The sequence below is a fragment of the Mauremys reevesii genome, linkage group 4 (assembly GCF_016161935.1).
Source record: "Mauremys reevesii isolate NIE-2019 linkage group 4, ASM1616193v1, whole genome shotgun sequence".
In the NCBI taxonomy this organism is placed as follows: Eukaryota; Metazoa; Chordata; order Testudines; family Geoemydidae; genus Mauremys; species Mauremys reevesii.
Window position 1 is genome coordinate 81,511,823 of NC_052626.1, and position 21,147 is coordinate 81,532,969.

At 44.2% G+C, this 21,147-nt stretch overlaps 2 protein-coding genes across 4 annotated transcripts in view; both read left to right on the plus strand.

Moving 5' to 3' along the window:
* The window catches only part of FBXO3 (F-box protein 3), a 32,034-nt gene extending 24,121 nt beyond the window's left edge, over positions 1–7,913 (plus strand). The window contains exons 8-11 of one of the 2 annotated variants that reach the window (XM_039537454.1): positions 935–940; positions 1,453–1,568; positions 2,545–2,735; positions 6,753–7,913. In XM_039537454.1, coding sequence (XP_039393388.1) covers positions 935–940; positions 1,453–1,568; positions 2,545–2,735; positions 6,753–6,878 — 439 coding nt within the window. In that variant the 3' untranslated portion in view covers positions 6,879–7,913. Of the gene's footprint in view, positions 1–817; positions 941–1,452; positions 1,569–2,544; positions 2,736–6,752 lie in introns of both variants that reach the window. The other variant, XM_039537453.1, reaches the window with a different exon arrangement.
* Positions 7,914–11,713: 3,800 nt separating this feature from the next.
* Positions 11,714–21,147, plus strand: part of LOC120404601 (CD59 glycoprotein-like) — a 36,873-nt gene continuing 27,439 nt past the window's right edge. The window contains exons 1-3 of one of the 2 annotated variants that reach the window (XM_039537439.1): positions 11,714–11,792; positions 12,176–12,314; positions 15,521–15,702. In XM_039537439.1, coding sequence (XP_039393373.1) covers positions 15,615–15,702 — 88 coding nt within the window. In that variant the 5' untranslated portion in view covers positions 11,714–11,792; positions 12,176–12,314; positions 15,521–15,614. Of the gene's footprint in view, positions 11,793–12,175; positions 12,315–14,381; positions 14,510–15,520; positions 15,703–21,147 lie in introns of those variants that run through there. The other variant, XM_039537438.1, reaches the window with a different exon arrangement.

A 21,147-nucleotide genomic window follows, 5' to 3' on the forward strand; every position in this document is an offset into this window, starting at 1 on the left:
CTGTGGTATGGTATCTGCATGGGTAACACAGGAAAAAAGGCGTGAAACGATTGAAAGCCGTTGCTTTCACTGAGGAGGGGTGACTGATTACATGTACCCAAAACTACCCGCAACAATGTTTTGCCCCATCAGGCATTGGGAGCTTAACCCAGAATTCCAATGGGTGGTGGAGACTGCGAGAACTGTGGGATAGCTACCCACTGTGCACCGCTCCGTAAGTCGATGCTACCATGGTAGTGAGGACGCACTCCACTGACTTAATGCGCTTAGTGGGAACATAGACAATTGACTGTATAAAATCAATATCTAAAAATCAACTTTTATAAAATCAATTTAATTTTGTAGTGTAGACGTACCCTCAATGAGGTGAAACTTGGAGGTATGTAAGACAAATCAGACTCCTGAAAGGGGTACAGTAGTCTGGAATGGTTGAGAGCCACTGGTGTATAATAGCCCCTTTTAAGATTAATGGGATGCTGTAAGATGTTGTATCTCCAAAATAGATTTGTACACAACCTAATATGAAGAATTGCATGAAAACATATCTAAAGTCTACTCTCATAGTTTAAGGCAAGTATTGCACTGTTGTACTAATGTATTCACAAAGACTAAAAAATGACTAGTTTAATTTAGAGCTTAATAGTCACACAGAATAACTATTTAATTTTGGGTTTAATAATCCAAAATACTATTAGTGTAGCATGTGGAAACTTTTATTCTTCAAAAATATCCTTTTAGCATCTGTATTGAACTCATGGAATTGGGTTACATCATACAAAAGAAATTTCCAACTCTTTATTATGTTTCTGTTGCACAGGTATGTTCATGATAAGGAGTGTGTGGCCACAACAGGAGATATTACTGTTTCAGTCTCCACATCTTTTCTACCTGAACTCAGTTCTGTACATCCACCTCATTACTTCTTCACTTACAGAATCAGGTGAGAATGCAAATGGGCTATCTTTCCTGATAACAGGAGAGAGTCCTTTATGGAGTTCAAGCCTCATGACTGTTGCACGTGTACGCACAGTTCTCAGAAGTTTGGTGAAATTTAGATACCATATACATATGGGGCTTGGTGTACAGCATGCAATATATTTATTTTAATACAGCTTTAAATAAAAAAGGCTATTTGACTATTTTAAAACTTGGAAAGGGTCTTTTGTTGTACTTTTGTTGGGGGGGTTCTTTTCACTAACACTATATAGCACGTATCACTTGGCAAACATGACAAATGTTTCATGAGTTAAGGAGAGATAGGTAAGAGGAATAATAAAGCTGGGATTAGTGCTCTGGTGTTCCTACTTTGGTCTGTACATAGGTCACTAGAACCATACCACTTTCTCTAAGCAGTAGGGAGTATAGGATAGTATTTTAAACATTTTATGGTTGGTTTTTAGACATGTAAGTAAGTCATTTCTAAGCACAAAATATATTTGATTTGGATCATAGAATTGAGATGTCCAAAGATGCTCTTCCTGAAAAGGCTTGTCAGTTGGACAGTCGATACTGGAGAATAACCAATGCCAAGGGTGATGTAGAAGAAGTTCAGGGTCCTGGAGTCGTTGGTATGTAAACTGAGAGTTTCATTTTAGCATTTAGAGCATTCCAGTGATTATTGTGAAAATTCTGTAACTTCTGGTGGAGCCATTCTCAGTAATGATGCAAGATGGTGGCTATTCTCTTCTTTAGCAAACATGCATTCTGTTCCACTTTCTCATATTGCATTGTGTGTAAGTGAAAGTGTTAAGATCCTTTAAAACTGAAGTTAATGTTTAAGGAATATAATTTTTGGTTAACTATTTTAAATTGTTGGGCAAATCTGTATATTAATATACAGTAGTTTAATATTAGTATAAATAGTCAAGCCATTTAAAGATTCTTGAATTACTTAGATTGTAAGCTGTTTGGGACAGGAATTGTCTTTTTGTACAGCACTTAGCACATTGGGGTCCTGGTCCCTGAGTGGGGCTCCTAAGCACTTTGAGAATATAAATTAATATTAATAATCCTGAAGTCTCTAATGCCATCTGTTTTTACCTATGTATTAAGGTTAACAGCATAAGTGCATGTCAGAAGACTTAAGTATTTTTTTTGTATTTAGAAATGATTTGTAGCAAAAGTTCTGATTTTAAAAAAAACAAACAACCTCTTCCCTTTTCTCCCTGCCCGCACCCCCTCCAGCATGTTGTTTGGGCATTCTTGTCTTTTGAGCTTGATATAGTGACTCCTGTTCAGCAAGTTAGGCACTTCTGATTTAGTGAACAATGTCCTCTAAAAAACTGCTATTCACTTGTGACTGAAAGTGATGCAAAGATAACTAGTCACTAGGATGTTCATTAAAACAGGATTTGTTACAACAAACTTACCTCTTTTTATTTGTATAGTACAGTTACAGAAACACAAACTTTTGTATTCCAGCAGAACTCTAACTGAACTTAATGTCTATAGAAATTAACTATATTGCAAGAGAAAATATATGCTATTTATACCTACTTTAATTCAAAACTTCCAACTGCTCTTCATTGTTTTTTGTATCTGCAGGAGAATTTCCAATAATCAGCCCAGGTCGAGTTTACGAATATACCAGCTGTACTACCTTTTCCACTACTTCAGGATACATGGAAGGATACTATACCTTCCATTGTCTCTACTATAAGGACAAGTTCTTTAATGTCATAATTCCCAGATTTCATATGGTGTGCCCAACATTCAAGGTGTCTACAGCACGCATGGTAAGCTGAGATACATGTGGTATTGTCATTTGTGCTAGGCTTTTATCCCTAACCTTTTTGCAGAAAACATGAATGAAATTAGCTCTAATAGAATAGTATAATATACATTTTCTAGATAAAGGTCTTACCAGACTCCATAATCATGACACTTTTTTTTTCCAGTTTTATAATTTTATTTTATTTCTTAGTATTATAATGTAGATAATTCCCTACAAGGGGGAAGGACAAGAACAACAATTACAAAATATAGACACACACACACACCCACCCACCTTGTCCCCTAATTTGAATTCCTCTCAGTTCCTTGGGGTGATCATATAGCCAAAAGAACATAACACAATAGATTAATTGAATCTAACAGTTATCACTTATGATTAAATGTTAATGTCACCTTATGCTTGGATTACTGTGTACACTTCATGTGGGGCTTCACTTAGTTAATCCAAAAATTTGAGTGGAGTAATGGTCTGTCTGTTAAGCAGCACATGTTTGTCAGGTGCAGTATATGTCACTAGAGTTATAATTTGTATTTTGAATCAAAGATGGCTTGAAGCTAAGATGCTTAATTTTTATCCCTGAATCCCTAAGTGGGTTGGGACTGTTGCCGGCACAGAGGCCCGAGGCGACAGCAACAGTGATGATTGCCCGTGTGCTTGCTTCAATAATAAACACACAGGTGGAGAAAAGAAAAGGTTTATTTGAGCCCAGCAAATCAGGTGGCAAGACAACATAACAAAAAATCCTGCACACACACACAAGCGGTTTTTTTCTCTCTATACATAACTCAGCAGCTAAGTCCCATCACCCCCACTCCTCCTCTCCCCCACCTTTCTTTCATTCCCATGCAATAACACTTTGCAATGCAACCTTAATTACCTTAAACAATTAATAAAAAAAAAACCACTTTTTAGCACTCTTCTTCTTTCTCAGTTATCTGTACTCCACTGTTCCCACTGTGGGGGCTATGTTCATGCATATAATACTAAATTACAGCACCTGCCTTTATTATATTTATTATTTATCTAGTATAGTCTAGCCTCACCCAGCAGCCCACCATTTATAACAAAACATAACAAAAGGTTAAAAAAAGTTTAGTAAGGCAAAAAAACAAAAAACAAACAAACTTTTTTGGGTCATACCATAGCCCAAGCCCATCCTCCCTCTACCTATTTATATTAGTGGGACCATCCTGCTTGATGGGCCACCTTTTCCCCCCCTCCCACTCTTACAGTTTCAGTGGACGGAGACAGTGCACTTCAATCATCTTGACAATGAGAGTAGACTAGTAATTCCTCCATGAGGGGTCTGCTATTCTGAATTGGCTTCTACTTGCGCATTCTAGCCCGGATGCTAGCTCATGTCTGTGGACTTTTGGGGCATGCTTCCAGGCACATCTATTTATGCAGGATATTGCAGTGTTGAGCTTTGAGGGAGAACAGAGTTTGATATTCTGCAGGTGACTTAGTTTTATGGTTTTGTAACTTGTGACACTGGCACTTTTGTAACTGTGAAATTGGATGGATACACCCTTATTTATAAATTTAAATTGTTACATATTCGAGCTCTTTCTGTCTTGGTGTGACCTGATTGTGGTTTGCTTCCTTCTACATCAGAAGAATGTCTCTCCTTTTCTTGATAGGAGAGAGGTTTCCATACATGTGCTAACCGGGCCTTTTAAGCTGATGGATTTTAAGGTCAAAACAGACCTTAATGTTCATCTAGTCTACCCTGCACAACATAGGCCATGGAATTTCACCCAATAACTCCTGCATCAACTCCAAAAATTTAATAAATTGCTGTTCTATTGAATGATTATCTAGTTTTAAGGTTTGGAAGCAGCTGGTGAATCTGGGCAGTTTTGTTAGCTTGTTTTGATGTAAACGTAAATGGATTTGATAAAATCTGTAAACTGTCCTATGTCTAGGTAGTTCAATGGAATTTAGGGTGTTTAATGTTTTTCAGTCCCTGTAGTTAAACACTCAAAGGAAGCAGAAGGCCTTGCAAAATCCAGAGCAGCAAAACAAAACTGCATCTACAAATAAGCAAAAAGAGCCCAGAGTCAACTGATTCCATAAGAGGGAAATGAAGCTGGTAATTACACTGGCATCCATGTGCAGGGCAATGCTACAGAGGAATATGGGCAATCAAGTGATGTGATTAAGAGAAGATTACTTTTAAAAAAAGCTATTTTGGGAAACTAGCACTGGTTTAGGCTGTTAACAGTGAATACAAAGTGCCAACAGAGGTCACAGTTGTAACAGAGAAATTGCTGCTTTTTCCCTCTTTCCTTTGGTTACCTATTTAAACCAGGACCTCTTTTCTGTTCCACAAGTTGTAGAAATCACTTGCATTTGATTTGATAATTTTATGACTCTGCCTCTAATACAGATGCTTAGCAGAGGATTATTGTACATTAAAGTTGAGTGTACACTGATATTTTAGAGTATTCACTCAAATTCATACCTAGTGGCTTAAATTCTGCTCTGTTATATACTTGTAAAACAGAAAGAACTAATTTAATTCAATTGTTAGTGGTGAGCTGGGATTTTTATTGGCCCACAGCTGGGAAGAATTTGCAGTATTAGTGCCAGTAAAACCCAGATTTAGTTTTTTGTTCTTGGTTTTTTTTTAATGCAAAGCTATTTATTTAAGAGTGGCAGAAAGGTTATACCAGGCTTTTTTTTAATAAGCCTTAATTTTTCAAGCATAAACCCTTAGTAACTATGTTGGCCCTACACAGTATCCTGGGGCACGTCTATACTACAGCCAGGATCGATGCTCTTAGATTGATCCATGGGCGGTCAGTTTAGCAGGTCCAGTAAAGACCTGCCAGATTGACTGCAACTCACTCTCCAGTCGACCCCTGTACTCCACCCCAACCAGAAGAATAAGATAAGTCGATGGGAGATTTTTTCCTGTCGACCCCCCCCCCCCCCACGGTGTAGACCCTATGGTAACGCGACCTCAGGTACGTCAATTCCAGTTACGTTATTCACGTAGCTGGAGTTACATAGCGTAGGTTGACTTACCTCAGTAGTGTAGACATAGCCCTGATTAGCAAACAAAGCAGGTATAGCTACCAGTTCTAGATGAAGGCCTTTATTTTGGGGAGATGGGGGGGTTTGTTGGGGTTTTTTTAAGCACTTGGTCTGTTACAAGCCTTTTCAGATGTTAATCAGGGTGAAGGAAGGAGCATGTAATATTTTCCAATACATATACCCCTTTTTTTTAAAGAAGTTACATGTTCTGAAATATGCCCTTTTAGTGTTTTGTAACTTGTTTTTCTAGAACATGAACAGACTAAAGGCTGGCTGAAATTTACTTTATTAATTATTAACTTTTTGGGTTAACTCTTGGTTGTGCTACAGGATTAGTTAACCCAGCTCAGTTAGTTAGTTCTATGTTCACCATTTTCATGTTTTTTGTGAGATTTATTTGGTAAACATGACTAACCATGACTAGTGGTGGTTTTGTTTTGTTTTTTTACATCAGCACAAATACACAGAGATCCTGGTTAAACATCCAAAGTACATAATTGTGTCAGTATCCAAGTGTAATGTCAGCACTTTCAGTAAACTTTCATACCACCTGTCTGGTACCAAAAAAACCCAAAAACCCGCTCCCAGAATTCTTCAGCAAATTCAGACTTACCAACCTTTACCAAACTCATGTCAACCACAGTAATTTATAATAACTAAACACCATTCCAACAGTTAGTGAGTCAGATTCTGATCTCACTGGTCTATTTATTTTTATTTTTTATTTTTATGAATAAAAGTTTAAACAGATTAGAAATACAATTGCCATGTAGATTAAATTTTCTAAAATTGATATGAAAACAAATCTGATTTAGCAGTATTTTCATATTTACAGTAACTAGTTTTTATCTGAGACTGACTTTAAATGTGATATAAATGACATCTTTATTTTATTTTGTTACATTGTTAGCGCTTGATCCAAGTGAGATTTAGGAGGCAATTAAGTACCTAGTTAAACATGGGGGTGTCTTGTTTATAGGAAACTAATCATAATGAATATGCTATGGATGAAGATGAAGACTCAACAGATACTGATGAATATGAAGACAGACGTAGAGTCTTGGATATTCCTGCCCCTTCTGGACGCTGTCCACGTCATACCTGATCAAACTTTTTAAAAAAAAAAAAAATAATAAAAACTGTTGGGCAGAGAAGTTTAACTTCCTGGGGCTACTTCATAAGACAGTTTCTGAATATTGTAAATGAATTGTTTCTTTTCCACAGCAGGACAACTAGCATGAATATTGGTGCCAGTTCTAACTTTCATCTGATTGGAGTATAGGGATTTTTTTTGAAGGGTGGGGGAAGGATTTTGTGTGTTCTTTTCCAAAGTGCAAAACAGCTTGACAGTCTGAGGTAATCATATCTTACATTTTTAAACTATTTCCTATTTATGATCATATTACAAACATGATATGGGGATTTGTTTTTATATAAGCATTTAAAACTTAGCAACAGACAGAGAAGTTTGCAAAAAGGTATAAAATGGCCTTTCACACTGACTTCCAATTGTTAATTTCTGCTATGAATGAATGAAATTTGCAGTTAGGCCTATGTAACCCCATTGGGTTGGATCAGGTGCTCCTGTACATTCTATATTAATATACAGATAGCATAAAATTCTGGTGACTGAGTGCGTAAGTTTGAAATGAAACAAACTTTATTTTTCAGACAATCTGTCTTTCAACTTAGTTTATAATAAATATCTGAGGATTATCACAGATACATGCCTTTTGGGATGTAGTATAATTCATAATCTGCTGTTTACTAACAAGCAATTTCTCAGTTACTACATAGTATAAATTTGTAAATACTGTTTCTGATTTTTTCCTTTATATGCTGTTTGCTATCTGACTTTGTGGTAAGTGACACAAATTTTATGTGTAAGACTAAGTATTATCATATGTTTTCCTGAATCCTATATGGATTTTTGTAATTATGCTTGATTCACAATTGGGGCTTAGCAGTACACAGATGTCTAAAAGCCTTATATTTAAAGAAACATTCATTTGTTCTATCATTTTATTTTATTTCCACTGCTATTAAAATAAATATATTGCCTCCATTGTTCTAAATGTTACTTGGAACTATTCCTCTTGCTAAGAGTAGAGCAAGGAATTAAAAGTTGCAACTGATGCCATGTTGTAGTTGGTTGCCCTTCTTCACGCTTACCACGGCAAATTCTCTCCAGCTTGGAGAGAAACCAGTATCTGGCACTGATGGACCCAACTGAAACCTCATTTGCTGAATATCATCTTGAGTAATGGTTGGCTGCAGCTATTCTAGATTGTAGCCACTATTTCCTTTACATGATTTTAGTGCCATTAGATTCACTCTTAGGTTATGGTCTTCATGTCAGGGAGATTTTCCCAAGGCAGAATTAAGCAGAGCCAGGAAATATTACTGGATTGAATCCTGTATTACTCAGGAAAAAAGTCTATGGAAGTGGGTGAGAGACTTAACTACCTAGGTCTGCAGAACTCTGCCTGTAATGGATAATTCTAATGAACTGTACTAACAATTGGAATACTTGAAACTGCTCACTTGTTTCTACTAGAACCTCTTAAATATTGAGTGAAAGGAAAATACTATGTAATGTGAGAGAGCCTTGATTCCTATTTCAGCTAAATACGAAAAGTTTTTTTTTAAAGAATTATCTAACAAAAGATTAGAGACTGTAACTTTCAGCATAACCACAAATCTGTAGTATTAAAATGAAAAGATTCTAATATTCTTTAAGGGCAGAAGCACCACTGTCTTGGAGCCTTAATAGTCAATGTGTCTGTCAAGGGGGTCGTGGAAGTCATTGGTGCTGTGATTTCTGCAACGGCCAGTGTGGCGGTCCAGCCACGCCAGCCGCTGCTGGAGCAGCCCTGCAGCCAGCCGCATGTGTTCAATCTCAAGTCTTAAGACTAAGAACTTTTCAAAAAATTCCCACTGTGGCTGAACATTGGAAGCTCTAACTAGATTGGCTGTTGCCTGCATTGCTATCTGGTAGAGTTGAACGAGGGTGGGGAGCAATTCTTGCAAAATTTCTTTAATGTAGATAAGGTCTTAAATAGTAATAATTGAAAAGGTCATGCTTGTAAATGGCTGGAAGGACAAAAAACACAATCGTATGTGGTGTTGTAGCTATGTCGGTCTCATGATATTAGATACACAAGGTGGGTGAGGTAATACCTATTATCGGCCTGACTTCTGCTGGTGAGACAGACAAGCTTTTTAGCTTACACAGAGCTCTTCTTCCGTTCTGGGAAACAAGCTTGTTTCTCTTCCAACTGAAGCTGTGCCAATAAAAGATATTACCTCATTCACCCTTGTCTCACTAAAAGCCACATTGGCAATGTTTACTTTGAAATAAGCACATGAATAAAATATCTGATTCTCTAGATTGTGATCTATAAGTTTGTCGTCTTCCCTGACTCAGTTTCCTCTATTACTGTGATGTGCATAGGGTAAGAGAAAAGACCTGATATGAGTGGGACTGGAGGAAGAGGATCATGTTTTAGGAGAGATCTAGTTTGGGAAACACTAACTAAAATTCATACGTGAAAAAGCAGTAACCACATTTGGTTTAAGGCCTGCTTTTGCATATAGCTTGGTTTTAAAATGTGATTTTAGTGGAAAACCAAACACCACCTTTCTCTGCACCCAAAACTATTGATACTTACCATGCAAAGAGAAATAAACATAAAACGCTGTGGTGAACAGAAATTGTAGATGGATACAATGGCTCCAGTGAGGACACTGATCTAAATGGATTTGCTTCCTTTCCTAATTTAAACTGCAAATTTCCATAGCTTGTGCAAAGGGGGCTTTTGCCAGAGCATCATGTTCTCTGCTCTACACCTGAAGCCCAGTTATAGGGGTAATATATCTGCTCTTCAAGTTCTACCACCTTTTTTAGCTACCGATTCATACCATCTGTTTGTTTTTATGTTGCTCTTCTTTCCTTACCTTAGAAGCTGGTTTCTTACATGCTCTATGAAGGATTGGCTATGTGACCACCGGTGCAACATACTCAAAGGGAAAACTGCACTTCTTATGTATTAACATCAATCTTCATACACGTCCCATTTCCACATGTGGGCAATGGATTGGTCACTTACAAAACGCTTTTCATTCTGCTTTATGCTGAAAAGCCTGAACTATGTTCAGTTATTTACAAGCACACAGAAAAATGCAATATATTGAATTTATAAAAAGACAACAGTGGAAGTGTTACATACGGTAATCCCCTGAATCCTAGTGCTAAGGAGTAAATGTTAGGAAGAAGGCTACATCATATGAAAATGAGAGGTGTGAAAGGGAATACAAATAAAAGGAGACACTTTGAATAATCAATGTCTAACAGATTCATGGGACCTACTTCTACAGTCTCTTAAAGCACAGGTCTTGGTATGGTTCACAAGCGGAGTAGATACATGAATAAAAAGAGCTTGTGTAATTATACTATATTTAGGATAAAATTGCAGAACTCTAAACTTCTGCTTTAGGATATTTATGGAATGTCAGTTAAGGTTAGGAGGAAAAACGTTCTCTTATTAGTTACTAGACATGGTGTATCTCTAAGCACCTCACTGAAGCATCTGCTGTAAGCCCCACCTTGTGTACCAGCCTAGGTAGACCAATGTTCTATAGCAATGGCCATGGGTGTTCTATATAGAATGTGTCATGAGCCACTGAATGAACATGCCATGCAGAATACTAAAGCATAGACTTACTGGCATGATGGACTGGCTACAAGCGTTTACTATGGATAGCTGGAAGTCATAGAAGATTGGGGTTGGAAGAAACCTCATGAGGTTATCTAGTCAAAGCAGGACCAATTTACTAAACCTATTCCAGTGCTTCACCACCTTCCTCGTGAAATAGTTTTTCCTAATATGCAACCTAGATCTCCCCCACTGCAACTTGAGACCATTGCTCCTTGTTCTGTGGTCTGCCACCACTGAGAACAGCCTAGCTCTATCCTTTTTGAAACCCCCCTTCAGATAGTTGAAGGCTGCTATGAAATCCCCCCTCACTCTTCTGCAACCTAAATAATCCCAGTTCTCTCAGCCTCTCCTCATAAGTCATGTGCCCCAGTCCCCTAATCATTTTTGTTGCCCTCTACTGGACTGTCTCCAATTTGTCCACATCCTTTCTGTAGTGGGGGCCCCAAAACTGGACAATACCCCAGATGTGGTCCCACCAGTGCCAAATAGAGGAGAATAATCACTTCCCTTGATCTGCTGGGAATGCTCATACTAATGCAGCCCAATATCCCTGCTAATATGTGGGGTGTTCCTTCTGTCTGTTAAATTCTAGCTCTTCAGTTCTCTCTATAACTTCTGCATTATTAGATAGATAAGGTTACCTTAACAGAGGCATGAAATTTACAGTAAAAGGCTTGGAGTATGAATGCCTTTTGATATAGGTGAGGATATGTGGTCATGCAGTTAGTTGTTTGCCTGAATGGTGAGGATCTGATATTCAGAACAGTGAATGATAAAAGGAATAATATAGTTCAATTATATATGACTGGAATTCTATCCATAAATACTCTGAAGCTTGAGTTGTAGAATGTTTGTTATTTAGCCCTGGGATTGAATTGATGTACATTATAATTATAAAATAAATTGGAATATAAATATACTTACATTTCAGTGTATAGTGTAGATAGAGCAGTATAAACAATTCATTCCATATGAAATTTTAGTTTGTACTGACTTCTCTAGTGCTTTTTATGTAGCCTGTTAAACTGGGCAAATATCTAAATGGAGACCTCTGGCTCTGTGTACCCCTAGGGATACCTGTACCCCTCATTGAGAACCACTGCATTATGTGCTCTGCAGGAATCTCCCAACCACTAGGATTTCCCCCCTCACCTTTAAGGTGTATTAACATCATCTACGAATTTCGTGTATGTGCCTTTCACTTTTTCAGCTCCTTAACCAAGATGCTAAATGTGAGCAGATGGAACAGTCTCAGGGCAGAGCAGGAGCTTCTTGAAGGGCTGAAAAAACCCCGGCCCAAGGTAAAAATACCACTTCTCAAGTGCCGGTGCAAATAACAAGAGGCAGAGGGAGTGAAAAAAATTACATTCCCTAAGGCTCATTGACAGTCTGGAAATAGGTGGCAGGGATTGAGGAAACCACACAAAGGGGTCAGAACTACTCACTGAAGCAAATAGCGGGGTACCCTGTTTGTTTAATATAGAGAGGGAAAGAGAACTCCGCTTAAATAACGTAAGCACACAACTCTACCTAGCAAGCTCTAACGCAAACCATTACAAAAGAAGGGAGCGCACATTACCTGATCACACACACTGCGGAGTGACTTACCATGCCAAGCGAACGTGGGGAACTAAAGGGTGGCGGTTCTGCTCCTCTCCCTCTGACCCCCCTTTCCCCACGTCAGAACAACCAAAAGCCAAGGGAAGCTGAGTGCTGCTGAAGGAGCTAGAAGGGGCTGGCGTGGGAGAGCTTTCTGCAGAAGACGTGAATCTAGCAGAGCGGCAGAGTGAGCGGGGAGCTGCACAGGTGCAAGCTCCGAGCAGGTAGGAGGCTATTGGAGCGTGCTGTAGTGCGGAGGAACTGCGGCGACCAGCGCACTAGAGGGCTGGATTGCGGGATGGGGTAGGCAGTTGCTGCATCAACTTGTGTGATCTGCTCTCCTTATTCCCCTCTGCCACAGGGGGCATGGATTGCTCTCCTGCCAGTGCAAAGAAAGAGGCTGTTTTATTGCTGGAGCAGAGCCTCCCTCCCTTTGTCCCTTTTGCTGTTGAGCAGGCAACCTGCCCTTATTCCTCGCTTCTGGAGGGCCTAAGCCCCTTTTCCAAGGGAGGGGTAGATTGCGGCCCCCCCCCGGTTGCTGGAGCAGAGGCGCCGCGGCCCTGCAGAGGGCTGAGGCGGAGTGCAGAGGGGCGGCTGGAGGCGGTGGGGAGGTGCAGCGCGCGTGCCGCAGAGGCGCTGCGGCGGGGAGGGCCAGCGGGGAACAAGGGCCCTAGAAGGAAGTTCTCAGTGGGGAGGGGCTGAAGAGAGAGACCCGCGCTAGGGGAAGGCTAACTCCGCTGCAGGGGAGCGGACATGGAGCCTGGATCCCTGCCTCACCCACCTCGCCTCCCTTCAAGCTAAACACACTTGCCCTGAGCTTCACCCTCCTTCCACTGTCCCCCTATTCCCCAGCCAGCCCCTCTGCCACCCCATTTCCTCCTCCCTCAGCCTGTCACCCCACTTCCTCCTCCCTGCCCCACCTCCTTCCCTCACCTTCATCCTCATTCCACTGTTCCCCCTGTTCCCCAGCCCCTGTCTCCCCACTTCCTCCTCTGCCAGCCCCTTCCCTCACCTTCACCCTCATTCCACTGTGCTCCCTGTTCCCTAGCCAGCTCCCATCACCCCACTTCCTCCTCCCCAGCTCCTGTCACCCCTTCCTCCTCCCCAGCCCCTTCCCTGACTTCACCCTCCTTCCACTGTTCCCTAGCCAGCCCCTCTATTGCCCCACTTCCTCCTCTGCCAGCCACTTCCCTCACTTTCACCCTCATTTCACTGTCCTCCCTTCTCCTCCAGCCCTTCCCAATCCATCACCCCATTTCCTCTTCACACTCATTTCAGTGGCTTTTCTGTCCCTACAGTGTCTCTTCTGAGGCATGAAGGAGTGATTGACACAGTTGTATGCGATTTGGGGTCCCCTTGAACTGACATTCTCACCACCCTACTGCTCCAGAGGGAGAGAGACTCCCCAGTGCTTAACTTGTAATGACTTTTTTACATTCATAACTGATGCAGCAAGCCCAGAGGTGCCAGGGCTATGGATAGAGCCCTGCATGGAAACCAAATTTATATCTGTGGATATCTGAGGAGCTGCAGGGCTCTACCAGGAATGGCAGCAGTGAAAGCAGCCGCACGTCATGCTGCTGCTTGCATGAGCCAGTGACCTGCATGGGCAGCTCCTCTAGCATGGCTGTACTGGCCCCAGCCCTGCCCACTGGGGAGGGGGTACCAGGCTTTATAACTGCAGATATGTGCATCCATGGATATAAAACAAGTATCCATACAGGGCTCTAGCTATGAATTGCCAAGCCTACAGGTGCTGGGGATCAGCCTTGGCAAGCCCTGGCAGAAATTAAGCACTGGGTACTCCCATTCTTCAGGTAGTACAGAGATCCCCAAACTGTGGGGTATGCTCCCCATCCTCGGGGACATGGAGGAACTTCCAGCGGGCATGGTGGGGCCCAGGCCAGCCCCCACACAGGGAGGGGAGGGAGCATCACCCAGCCCTGCTCTGCCACCAGCTCAGCTCCCTGCTACTTGGCTCAACTCCTGGCCCTGCCCCACCTCTGTCCCCAGCCTCCTCCCCTGCTGGGGCTCTGCTCCTGGCACTGGCTCCAGACCCACCCCCAGTTGTGGCCCCATTACCTCCAGAGCCACAACCCTGCTCCTGGCCCCAGCTCTGGGGGGGGGGGGGCATGACTCTGAAAACTTTGGGGACCGCTGAAGTAGTAGGAGTTGGCTGGATTGTGGGTGGGTATTTTTGGCTGAGCAGGGCTCTCTCCAGTTATTCTTGTGGTAGAAAGGAGAACAATCTGAGTCCCCCCACCAGGTCTCTTACTCCATATTTTCCTGCCTGACACTGATAAAACATTGGCTCAGTGCTGTGCTATGCTATGTCTCTGTATAATCTGGCCTATCTCTGAGCTGAATAATGAGAAGAATGTGTCAGCAGCACTATCACACTGTGATGGGGTCTGGCGTGGTAAGAAATTAATTTCTTTGCGACTTTGGGTTTCCTTGATACTGTTCCCACTGTGCTAAAGGTCTTGCCAGTTTTCTGGCACAGCAGTGATTTTCTGGAAGGAGGTGGTGGTGGTGAGTTAGGCTTAAAGGAAAATATTCCCAGACTATGACAGACAAGGCAGAAGCTTGTTACTTTCCCCCAGATACGTATGACAAATGGCTGATGGCACAAAGGGAGCAGAAACCAAGTACAAGTCCCCTGCTGTGGGAGGAAAAAGCCTGTATGCATTATTCTCTGGGGACTGGTCTACACTACGATTTTAGGTTGAATTTAACAGGGTTACCTTGATTTAAGCCTGGACCCATCCACATGACAAAGCCCTTTTTTTCGACTTAAAGGGCTCTTTAAATTGATTTCTTTACTTCACCTCCGATGAGGGGATTAGCACTCAAATCGGCCTTGCCGGGTCAAATTTGGGGTAGTGTGGACACAATTCAATGGCATTGGCCTCCAGGAGCTATCCCAGAGTGCTCCATTGTGACCGCCCTGGACAGCGCTCTCAACTCAGATGCACTGGCCAGGTAGACAGGAAAAGGCCCGCGAACTTTTGAATCTCATTTCCTGTTTGGTCAGCGTGGCAAGGTGCAGGTGAGTGCAGATCTCATCAGCAGAGGTGACCATTATGGAGTCCCAGGATTGCAAAAGAGCCCCAGCATGGACCGAACGGGAGATACGGGATCTGCTCGCCATATGGGGAGACGAATCCGTACTAGCTGAAGTCCGTTCCAGTAAACAAAATGCCAAAACATTAGAAAAAGTCTCAAAGGGCATGAAGGACAGAGGCCATAACAGGGACGCACAGCAGTGCCATGTGAAAATTAAGGAGCTAAGGCAAGCCTACCAAAAAACCAGAGAGGCAAATGGCCACTCCGGATCAGAGCCCCGAACATGCCGCTTCTATGATGAGCTGCATGCCATGCTAGAGGGTGCAGCCACCACTACCCCAACCCTGTGCTTTGACTCCGTCAGTGGAGAATCATGCAACACGGAAGCGGGTTTTGGGGACGAGGAAGATAGCTCACAGCAAGGAAGCAGAGAAACCGGTTTCCCCAACAGCCAAGATATGTTTCTCATCCTGGACCTGGAGCCAGTAACCCCCAAACCCACCCAAGGCGTGCTCCTGGTCCCCGAAGGTGGAGAAGGGACTTCTGGTGAGTGTAACTTTGTAAATATTACACATGGTTTAAAAGCAAGCGTGTTTAATGATTAATTTGCCCTGGCAATTGCGGCAAGTACAGCTACTGGAAAAGTCCATTAACGTGTATGGGGATGGAGCGGAAATCTTCCAGGGACATCTCCATAAACCTCTCCTGGATGTACTCCCAAAGCCTTTGCAAAAGGTTTCTGGGGAGTGGGGAGGACAGCCTTATTCCATCCACCATGGTAGGACACGTTACCATGCCAGGCCAGTAGCATGTAGTTGGGAATCATTGCATAAAAAAGCATGGCAGCGTATGGTCCCAGTGTTTGCTAGCATTCAAACAACATCCGTTCTTTATCTTGCAGTGTTATCCTCAGGAGAGTGATATCATTCATGGTCATCTGGTTGAAGTAGGGTGCTTTTATTAAGGGGACATTCAGAAGTGCCCATTCCTGCTCGGCTGTTTGGCTGTGGCTGAACAGAAGTGTTACCTGCTGTTAGCCATGCGGTGGGGGGAGAGGTGAAGCGTGAGTGATCTCTCACACCAAACCAGCCGCCCCTCAATACAAGAGACAAAATGTGACCTTGTAACAAAAGCACATGTGCTGTGTAATGTGAACAGCAAGGTTTAACGTGAAAGAGTGTACCCATTGTTCTCTAAAATGTGTCTTTTTAACTATCACTCTCCCTTTTCCTCCACCAGCTACAAATGTTTCTTCTTCGCAGAGGCTAGCAAAGATTAGAAAGTGAAAAAAACGCACTCGGGATGAAATGTTCTCTGAGCTCCTGCTGTCCTCCCACACTGACAGAGCACAGTAGAATGTGTGGAGTCAGACAATGTCAGAGTGCAGGAATGCACAATATGAACGCGAGGAGAGGTGGCGGGCTGAAGATGATAGGTGGTGTCAGCTGCTGACAGAATGCAAGAGTCGATGCTCAGGCTGGAAGATCAAACTCATATGCTCCAGCGTATGGTTGAGCTGCAGGAAAGGCAGCAGGAGCACAGACCACTGCTACAGCCCCTGTGTAACCAACAGCCCTCCTCCCCAAGTTCCATAGCCTCCTCACCCAGACGCCCAAGAATGAGGTGTGGGGGGCCTCTGGCCACCCAGCCACTCCACCCCAGAGGATTGCCCAAGCAACAGAAGGCTGGCCTTCAATACGTTTTAAAATTTTGAAGTGCAGTGTGGCCTTGTCCTTCCCTCCTCCCCCACCCCATCTGGTGCTTCCCTCTTCCCCCACCCCTCCTGGGCTACCTTGGCAGTTATACCCCTATTTGTGTGATGAATTAATAAAGAATGCATGAATGTGAAGCAACAATGACTTTATTGCCTTTGCAAGCAGTGATCAAAGGGGGGAGGGAGGGTGGCTAGCTTACAGGGAAGTAGAGTGAACCAAGGGGGAGGGGGTTTCATCAAGGAGAAACAAACAGAACTTTCACACCATAGCCTGGCCAGTTATGAAACTGGTTTTCAAAGCTTCTCTGATGCGCACCATGCCCTCCTGTACTCTGCTAACCACCCTGCTGTCTGGCTGCATGTAATCAGTGGCCAGGCGATTTGCCTCAACCTCCCAACCCACCATAAACGTCTCCCCCTTACTCTCACAGATATTGTGGAGCACACAGCAAGCAGCAATAACAATGGGAATATTGGTTCCGCTGAGGTCTATCCGAGTCAGTAAACTGCGCCAGCACACTTTTAAATGTCCAAATGCACATTCTACCACCATTCTGCACTTGCTCAGCCTATAGTTGAACAGCTCCTGACTGCTGTCCAGGCTGCCTGTGTACAGCTTCATGAGCCATGGCATTAAGGGGTAGGCTGCGTCCCCAAAGATAACTATAGGCATTTCAACATCTCCAATGGTTATTTTCTGGTCTGGGAAGAAAGTCCCTTCCTGCAGCTTTTGAAACAGACCAGAGTTCCTGAAGACGTGAGCATCATGTACCTTTCCTGGCCATCCCACATTTATGTTGGTGAAACGTCCCTTGTGATCCACCAGTGCTTGCAGCAGCATTGAAAAGTATCCCTTTTGGTTTATGTACTCGCTGGCTTGATGCTCTGGTGCCAAGATAGGGATATGGGTTCTGTCTATCACCCCACCACAGTTAGGGAATCCCATTGCAGCAAAGCCATTCACTGTGGCCTGCACATTTCCCAGAGTCACTACCCTTGATATTAGCATCTCTTTGATTGCCTGGGCTACTTGGATCACAGCAGCCCCCCCAGTAGATTTGCCCATGCAAAACTGCTGCCTGACTGACCGGTAGCTGTCTGGCATTGCAAGCTTCCACAGGGCTATCACCACTTGCTTCTCAACTGTGAGGGCTGCTCTCATCTTGGGATTCTGGCACTTCGGGGCAGGGGAAAGCAAGTCACAAAGTTCCATGAAAGTGCCCTTATGCATGCGAAAGTTTCGCAGCCACTGGGAATCGTCCCAGACTTGCAACACTATGCGGTCCCACCAGTCTGTGCTTGTTTCCTGGGCCCAGAATCGGTGTTCCACAGCATGAACTTGTCCCATTAACACCAGGTTGTGCACATTGCTGGGGCCCGTACTTTGTGAGAAGTCTATGTCCATGTCTATGTCCTCATCACTCTTGTCACCGAGCTGCCGTCGCCTCCTCGCCTGGTTTTCCTCTGGCAGGTTCTGGTTTTGCATATACTCCAGAATAATGTGCATGGTGTTTACAGTGCTCATAATTGCCACGGTGATCTCAGCGGACTCCATGATCCCAGTGCTATGGCATCTGGGCTGAAAAAAGGCGTGAACCAATTGTCTGCTCTGATGGAGGGAGGGGCGACTGATGACATGGCTTACAGGGAATTAAAGTCCACGAAGGGGGTGGCTTTGCATCAAGAAGAAACACAAACAACTGTCACACAGAATGGCCCCCTCAAGGATTGAACTCAAAACCCTTGGTTTAGCAGGCCGTTGATTTCACGGAGGGAGGGAGGGAGGGAGAAAGCAAATGAATACAGAATAAATTGGGCCTATTTCTTGTTTTGATCCACTCCATCTATCTTTTACATCTTTAGGGTGGCAGCAGACGGTTGAGTTCAACTGCTAGTCCTCATCATCTCCTGGCTGCTCAGCAGAAGATGCTGCATTACGACTGCTAGCCATCATCATCTCCTGGGTGCTTGGCAGAAGATGGGAATGACCTGGCTGAGTCACTCCCATATCTGCCCAGGTGCTCTGACTGACCTCACCGAGGTCGGTTAAAAGAGCACTCAGGAATACACCAATGATAGCTATCAGTTATAATGCACTGTCTACTGCCAGAAGGCAATGAGCTGCTGCTGTGTACCAATACAGTCCCATGTCTGCCAGCACCCAGGAGACTTATGGTGATGGTCAGCTGTGTGGGCTTCATGCTTGCCATGGTATGGTGTCTGCACAGGTAACCCAGGAAGAAAGGCATGAAACGATTGTCTGCGGTTTCTTTCAGGGAGGGAAGGAGGGAGAGGGGGGGCCTGACAACATGTTCCCAGAACCACCTGTGACAATGTTTTTTTGCCGCATCAGGCATTGGGATCTCAACCCAGAATTCCAATGGGCAGCAGAGACTACAGGAACTGTGGGATAGCTACCCAGAGTGCAACGCTCCGGAAGTTGACACTAGCCTCGGTATTGTGGATGCAGTCCGCCAACTCAATGCACTTAGAGCATTTTTTATAGAGACACACACAATTGACTGTATAAAAATGATTTCTGAAAAACTGACTTCTAGAAATTTGACCTAATTTCATAGTGTAGACATACCCTGGGTGTCTCCAGGTAGCCTATGGTCCACAGGCAGCTGGTGCAAGTTAGAGCAGCCATGAGATTGCTCGCACCTGGGCTGCGGTAGAGACACATGGAATCCTAATTAGTTGCTGGTTCTCAGCTTATGCTCTTTATCTGTATATGTGTGTGTTCCATTCTCCCTTACCTGGACTGCCCTGGGTAGCTGTCTGTGAAGGGAAGCAGTCCTTCACTATGCACTTTCTCAGGCTCAGGCTCAGACTCAGCCTGTCAAGCTCCTGTATTGCCATCCTTGGGGCTACCACAGCCCAGAAAGCAAGCCCTTTACATCCTTGCTGAGTCAAACATTTAAGTTTAAAAAAATCACATTGTGCACTGAGGAACAGCTCTTCATTTATCAAACACATCCTTTTCTTGATAGTTACTCTTGAGGGCCACAATTTAGAGCTCTGTGTGGCACCTTACAGCAGGGGATGACAAACTACGGCCCCCGGGATTGCCCCCCTGTGGTGCTTTCAGCAATGGCCAGCCCAACATCCCTGTGGCTCCCAGGCCCTTGCCTCCAGGCACCTCCCCCCCCCTCCCGCAGCTCTCATTGGTCGGGAATGGGGAATTGCGGCCAATGGGAGCTCTGGGGGAGGTACCTAGAGGCGCGGCAAGGGCAGGGTGAGGAGCTCTCTGCCCCCACCACCCCCAGGGGCCACAGCACTTTCCGGAGCGGCGCGGGGACAGGGCAGGCAGGCAGGAAGCCTGCCCTGGCCCCGGTGTGCGCTGCTGCCACCCCGGAGCCCAAACCCCTCCTGCACCCCGCCCCCCCCAACTCCCTGCCCTAACCCTCTGCCTGCACCGTGCATCCCTCCTGCACCCCAACTCCCTGCCCTGAGCCCCCTCGTACACCCGCACCCCTCCTGCACCCCACCCCCTGCCCTGAGCTCCCTCCCACAGTCCGCACCCCTCCTGCACCCCTGCCCTGAGCCCCTCCTGCACTCCACACCCCTCCTGCACACCAATCCCCTACCCTGAGCCCCCTCATACACCCTTCACCCCTCCTCTGCCCCAATCCCTTACCCTGAGCCCCTTCCTGCACACCGCACCCACTCCCACACCCGCACTCCCTCCCGCACCCCAACTCCCTGCCTCGGCCCTGCATACAATTTCCCCACCCAGATGTGGCCCTTGGCCCAAAAAGTTTGCCCACCCCTGCCTTAGAGACTAACAAATTTATTTGGGCATAAGCTTTTGTGGGCTAGAACCCACTTCATCAGATGGGTTCTAGCCCATGAAAGCTTAAGCCCAAATAAATTTGTTAGTCTCTTAAGGTGCCACAAGGACTCTGAAATTTAGAGCTCTGTGGGTGACAGGTTGGCAGCCACTGATATAAACAAAGGGAGGGTCATGCTGCTGCTGAGAAGAATGCTCAGGGCTATCAGTTTCTCTATGGTCAAACTGGGGGAGCTTGTAATCTAGGAATTCAATTTTGTGTTCTTTTGGGAGGTGTCTCTGCTCTCTCTTCCCTCCTACCCCCCAGCAATTTTGAACCATTCTTCTTATAGAAATTATTGTGCTGAAAGACCAGTCCTTTGATTTTTGTTCAGCATACCCATCTGAAAACCTTAGGGCTTGGCACTGTACACAGATAAACAAATAGGGACCAGTCAGTGATTGGCTGCTGTAAATAGAAAACCCAGTGTAGTTATTATGACCC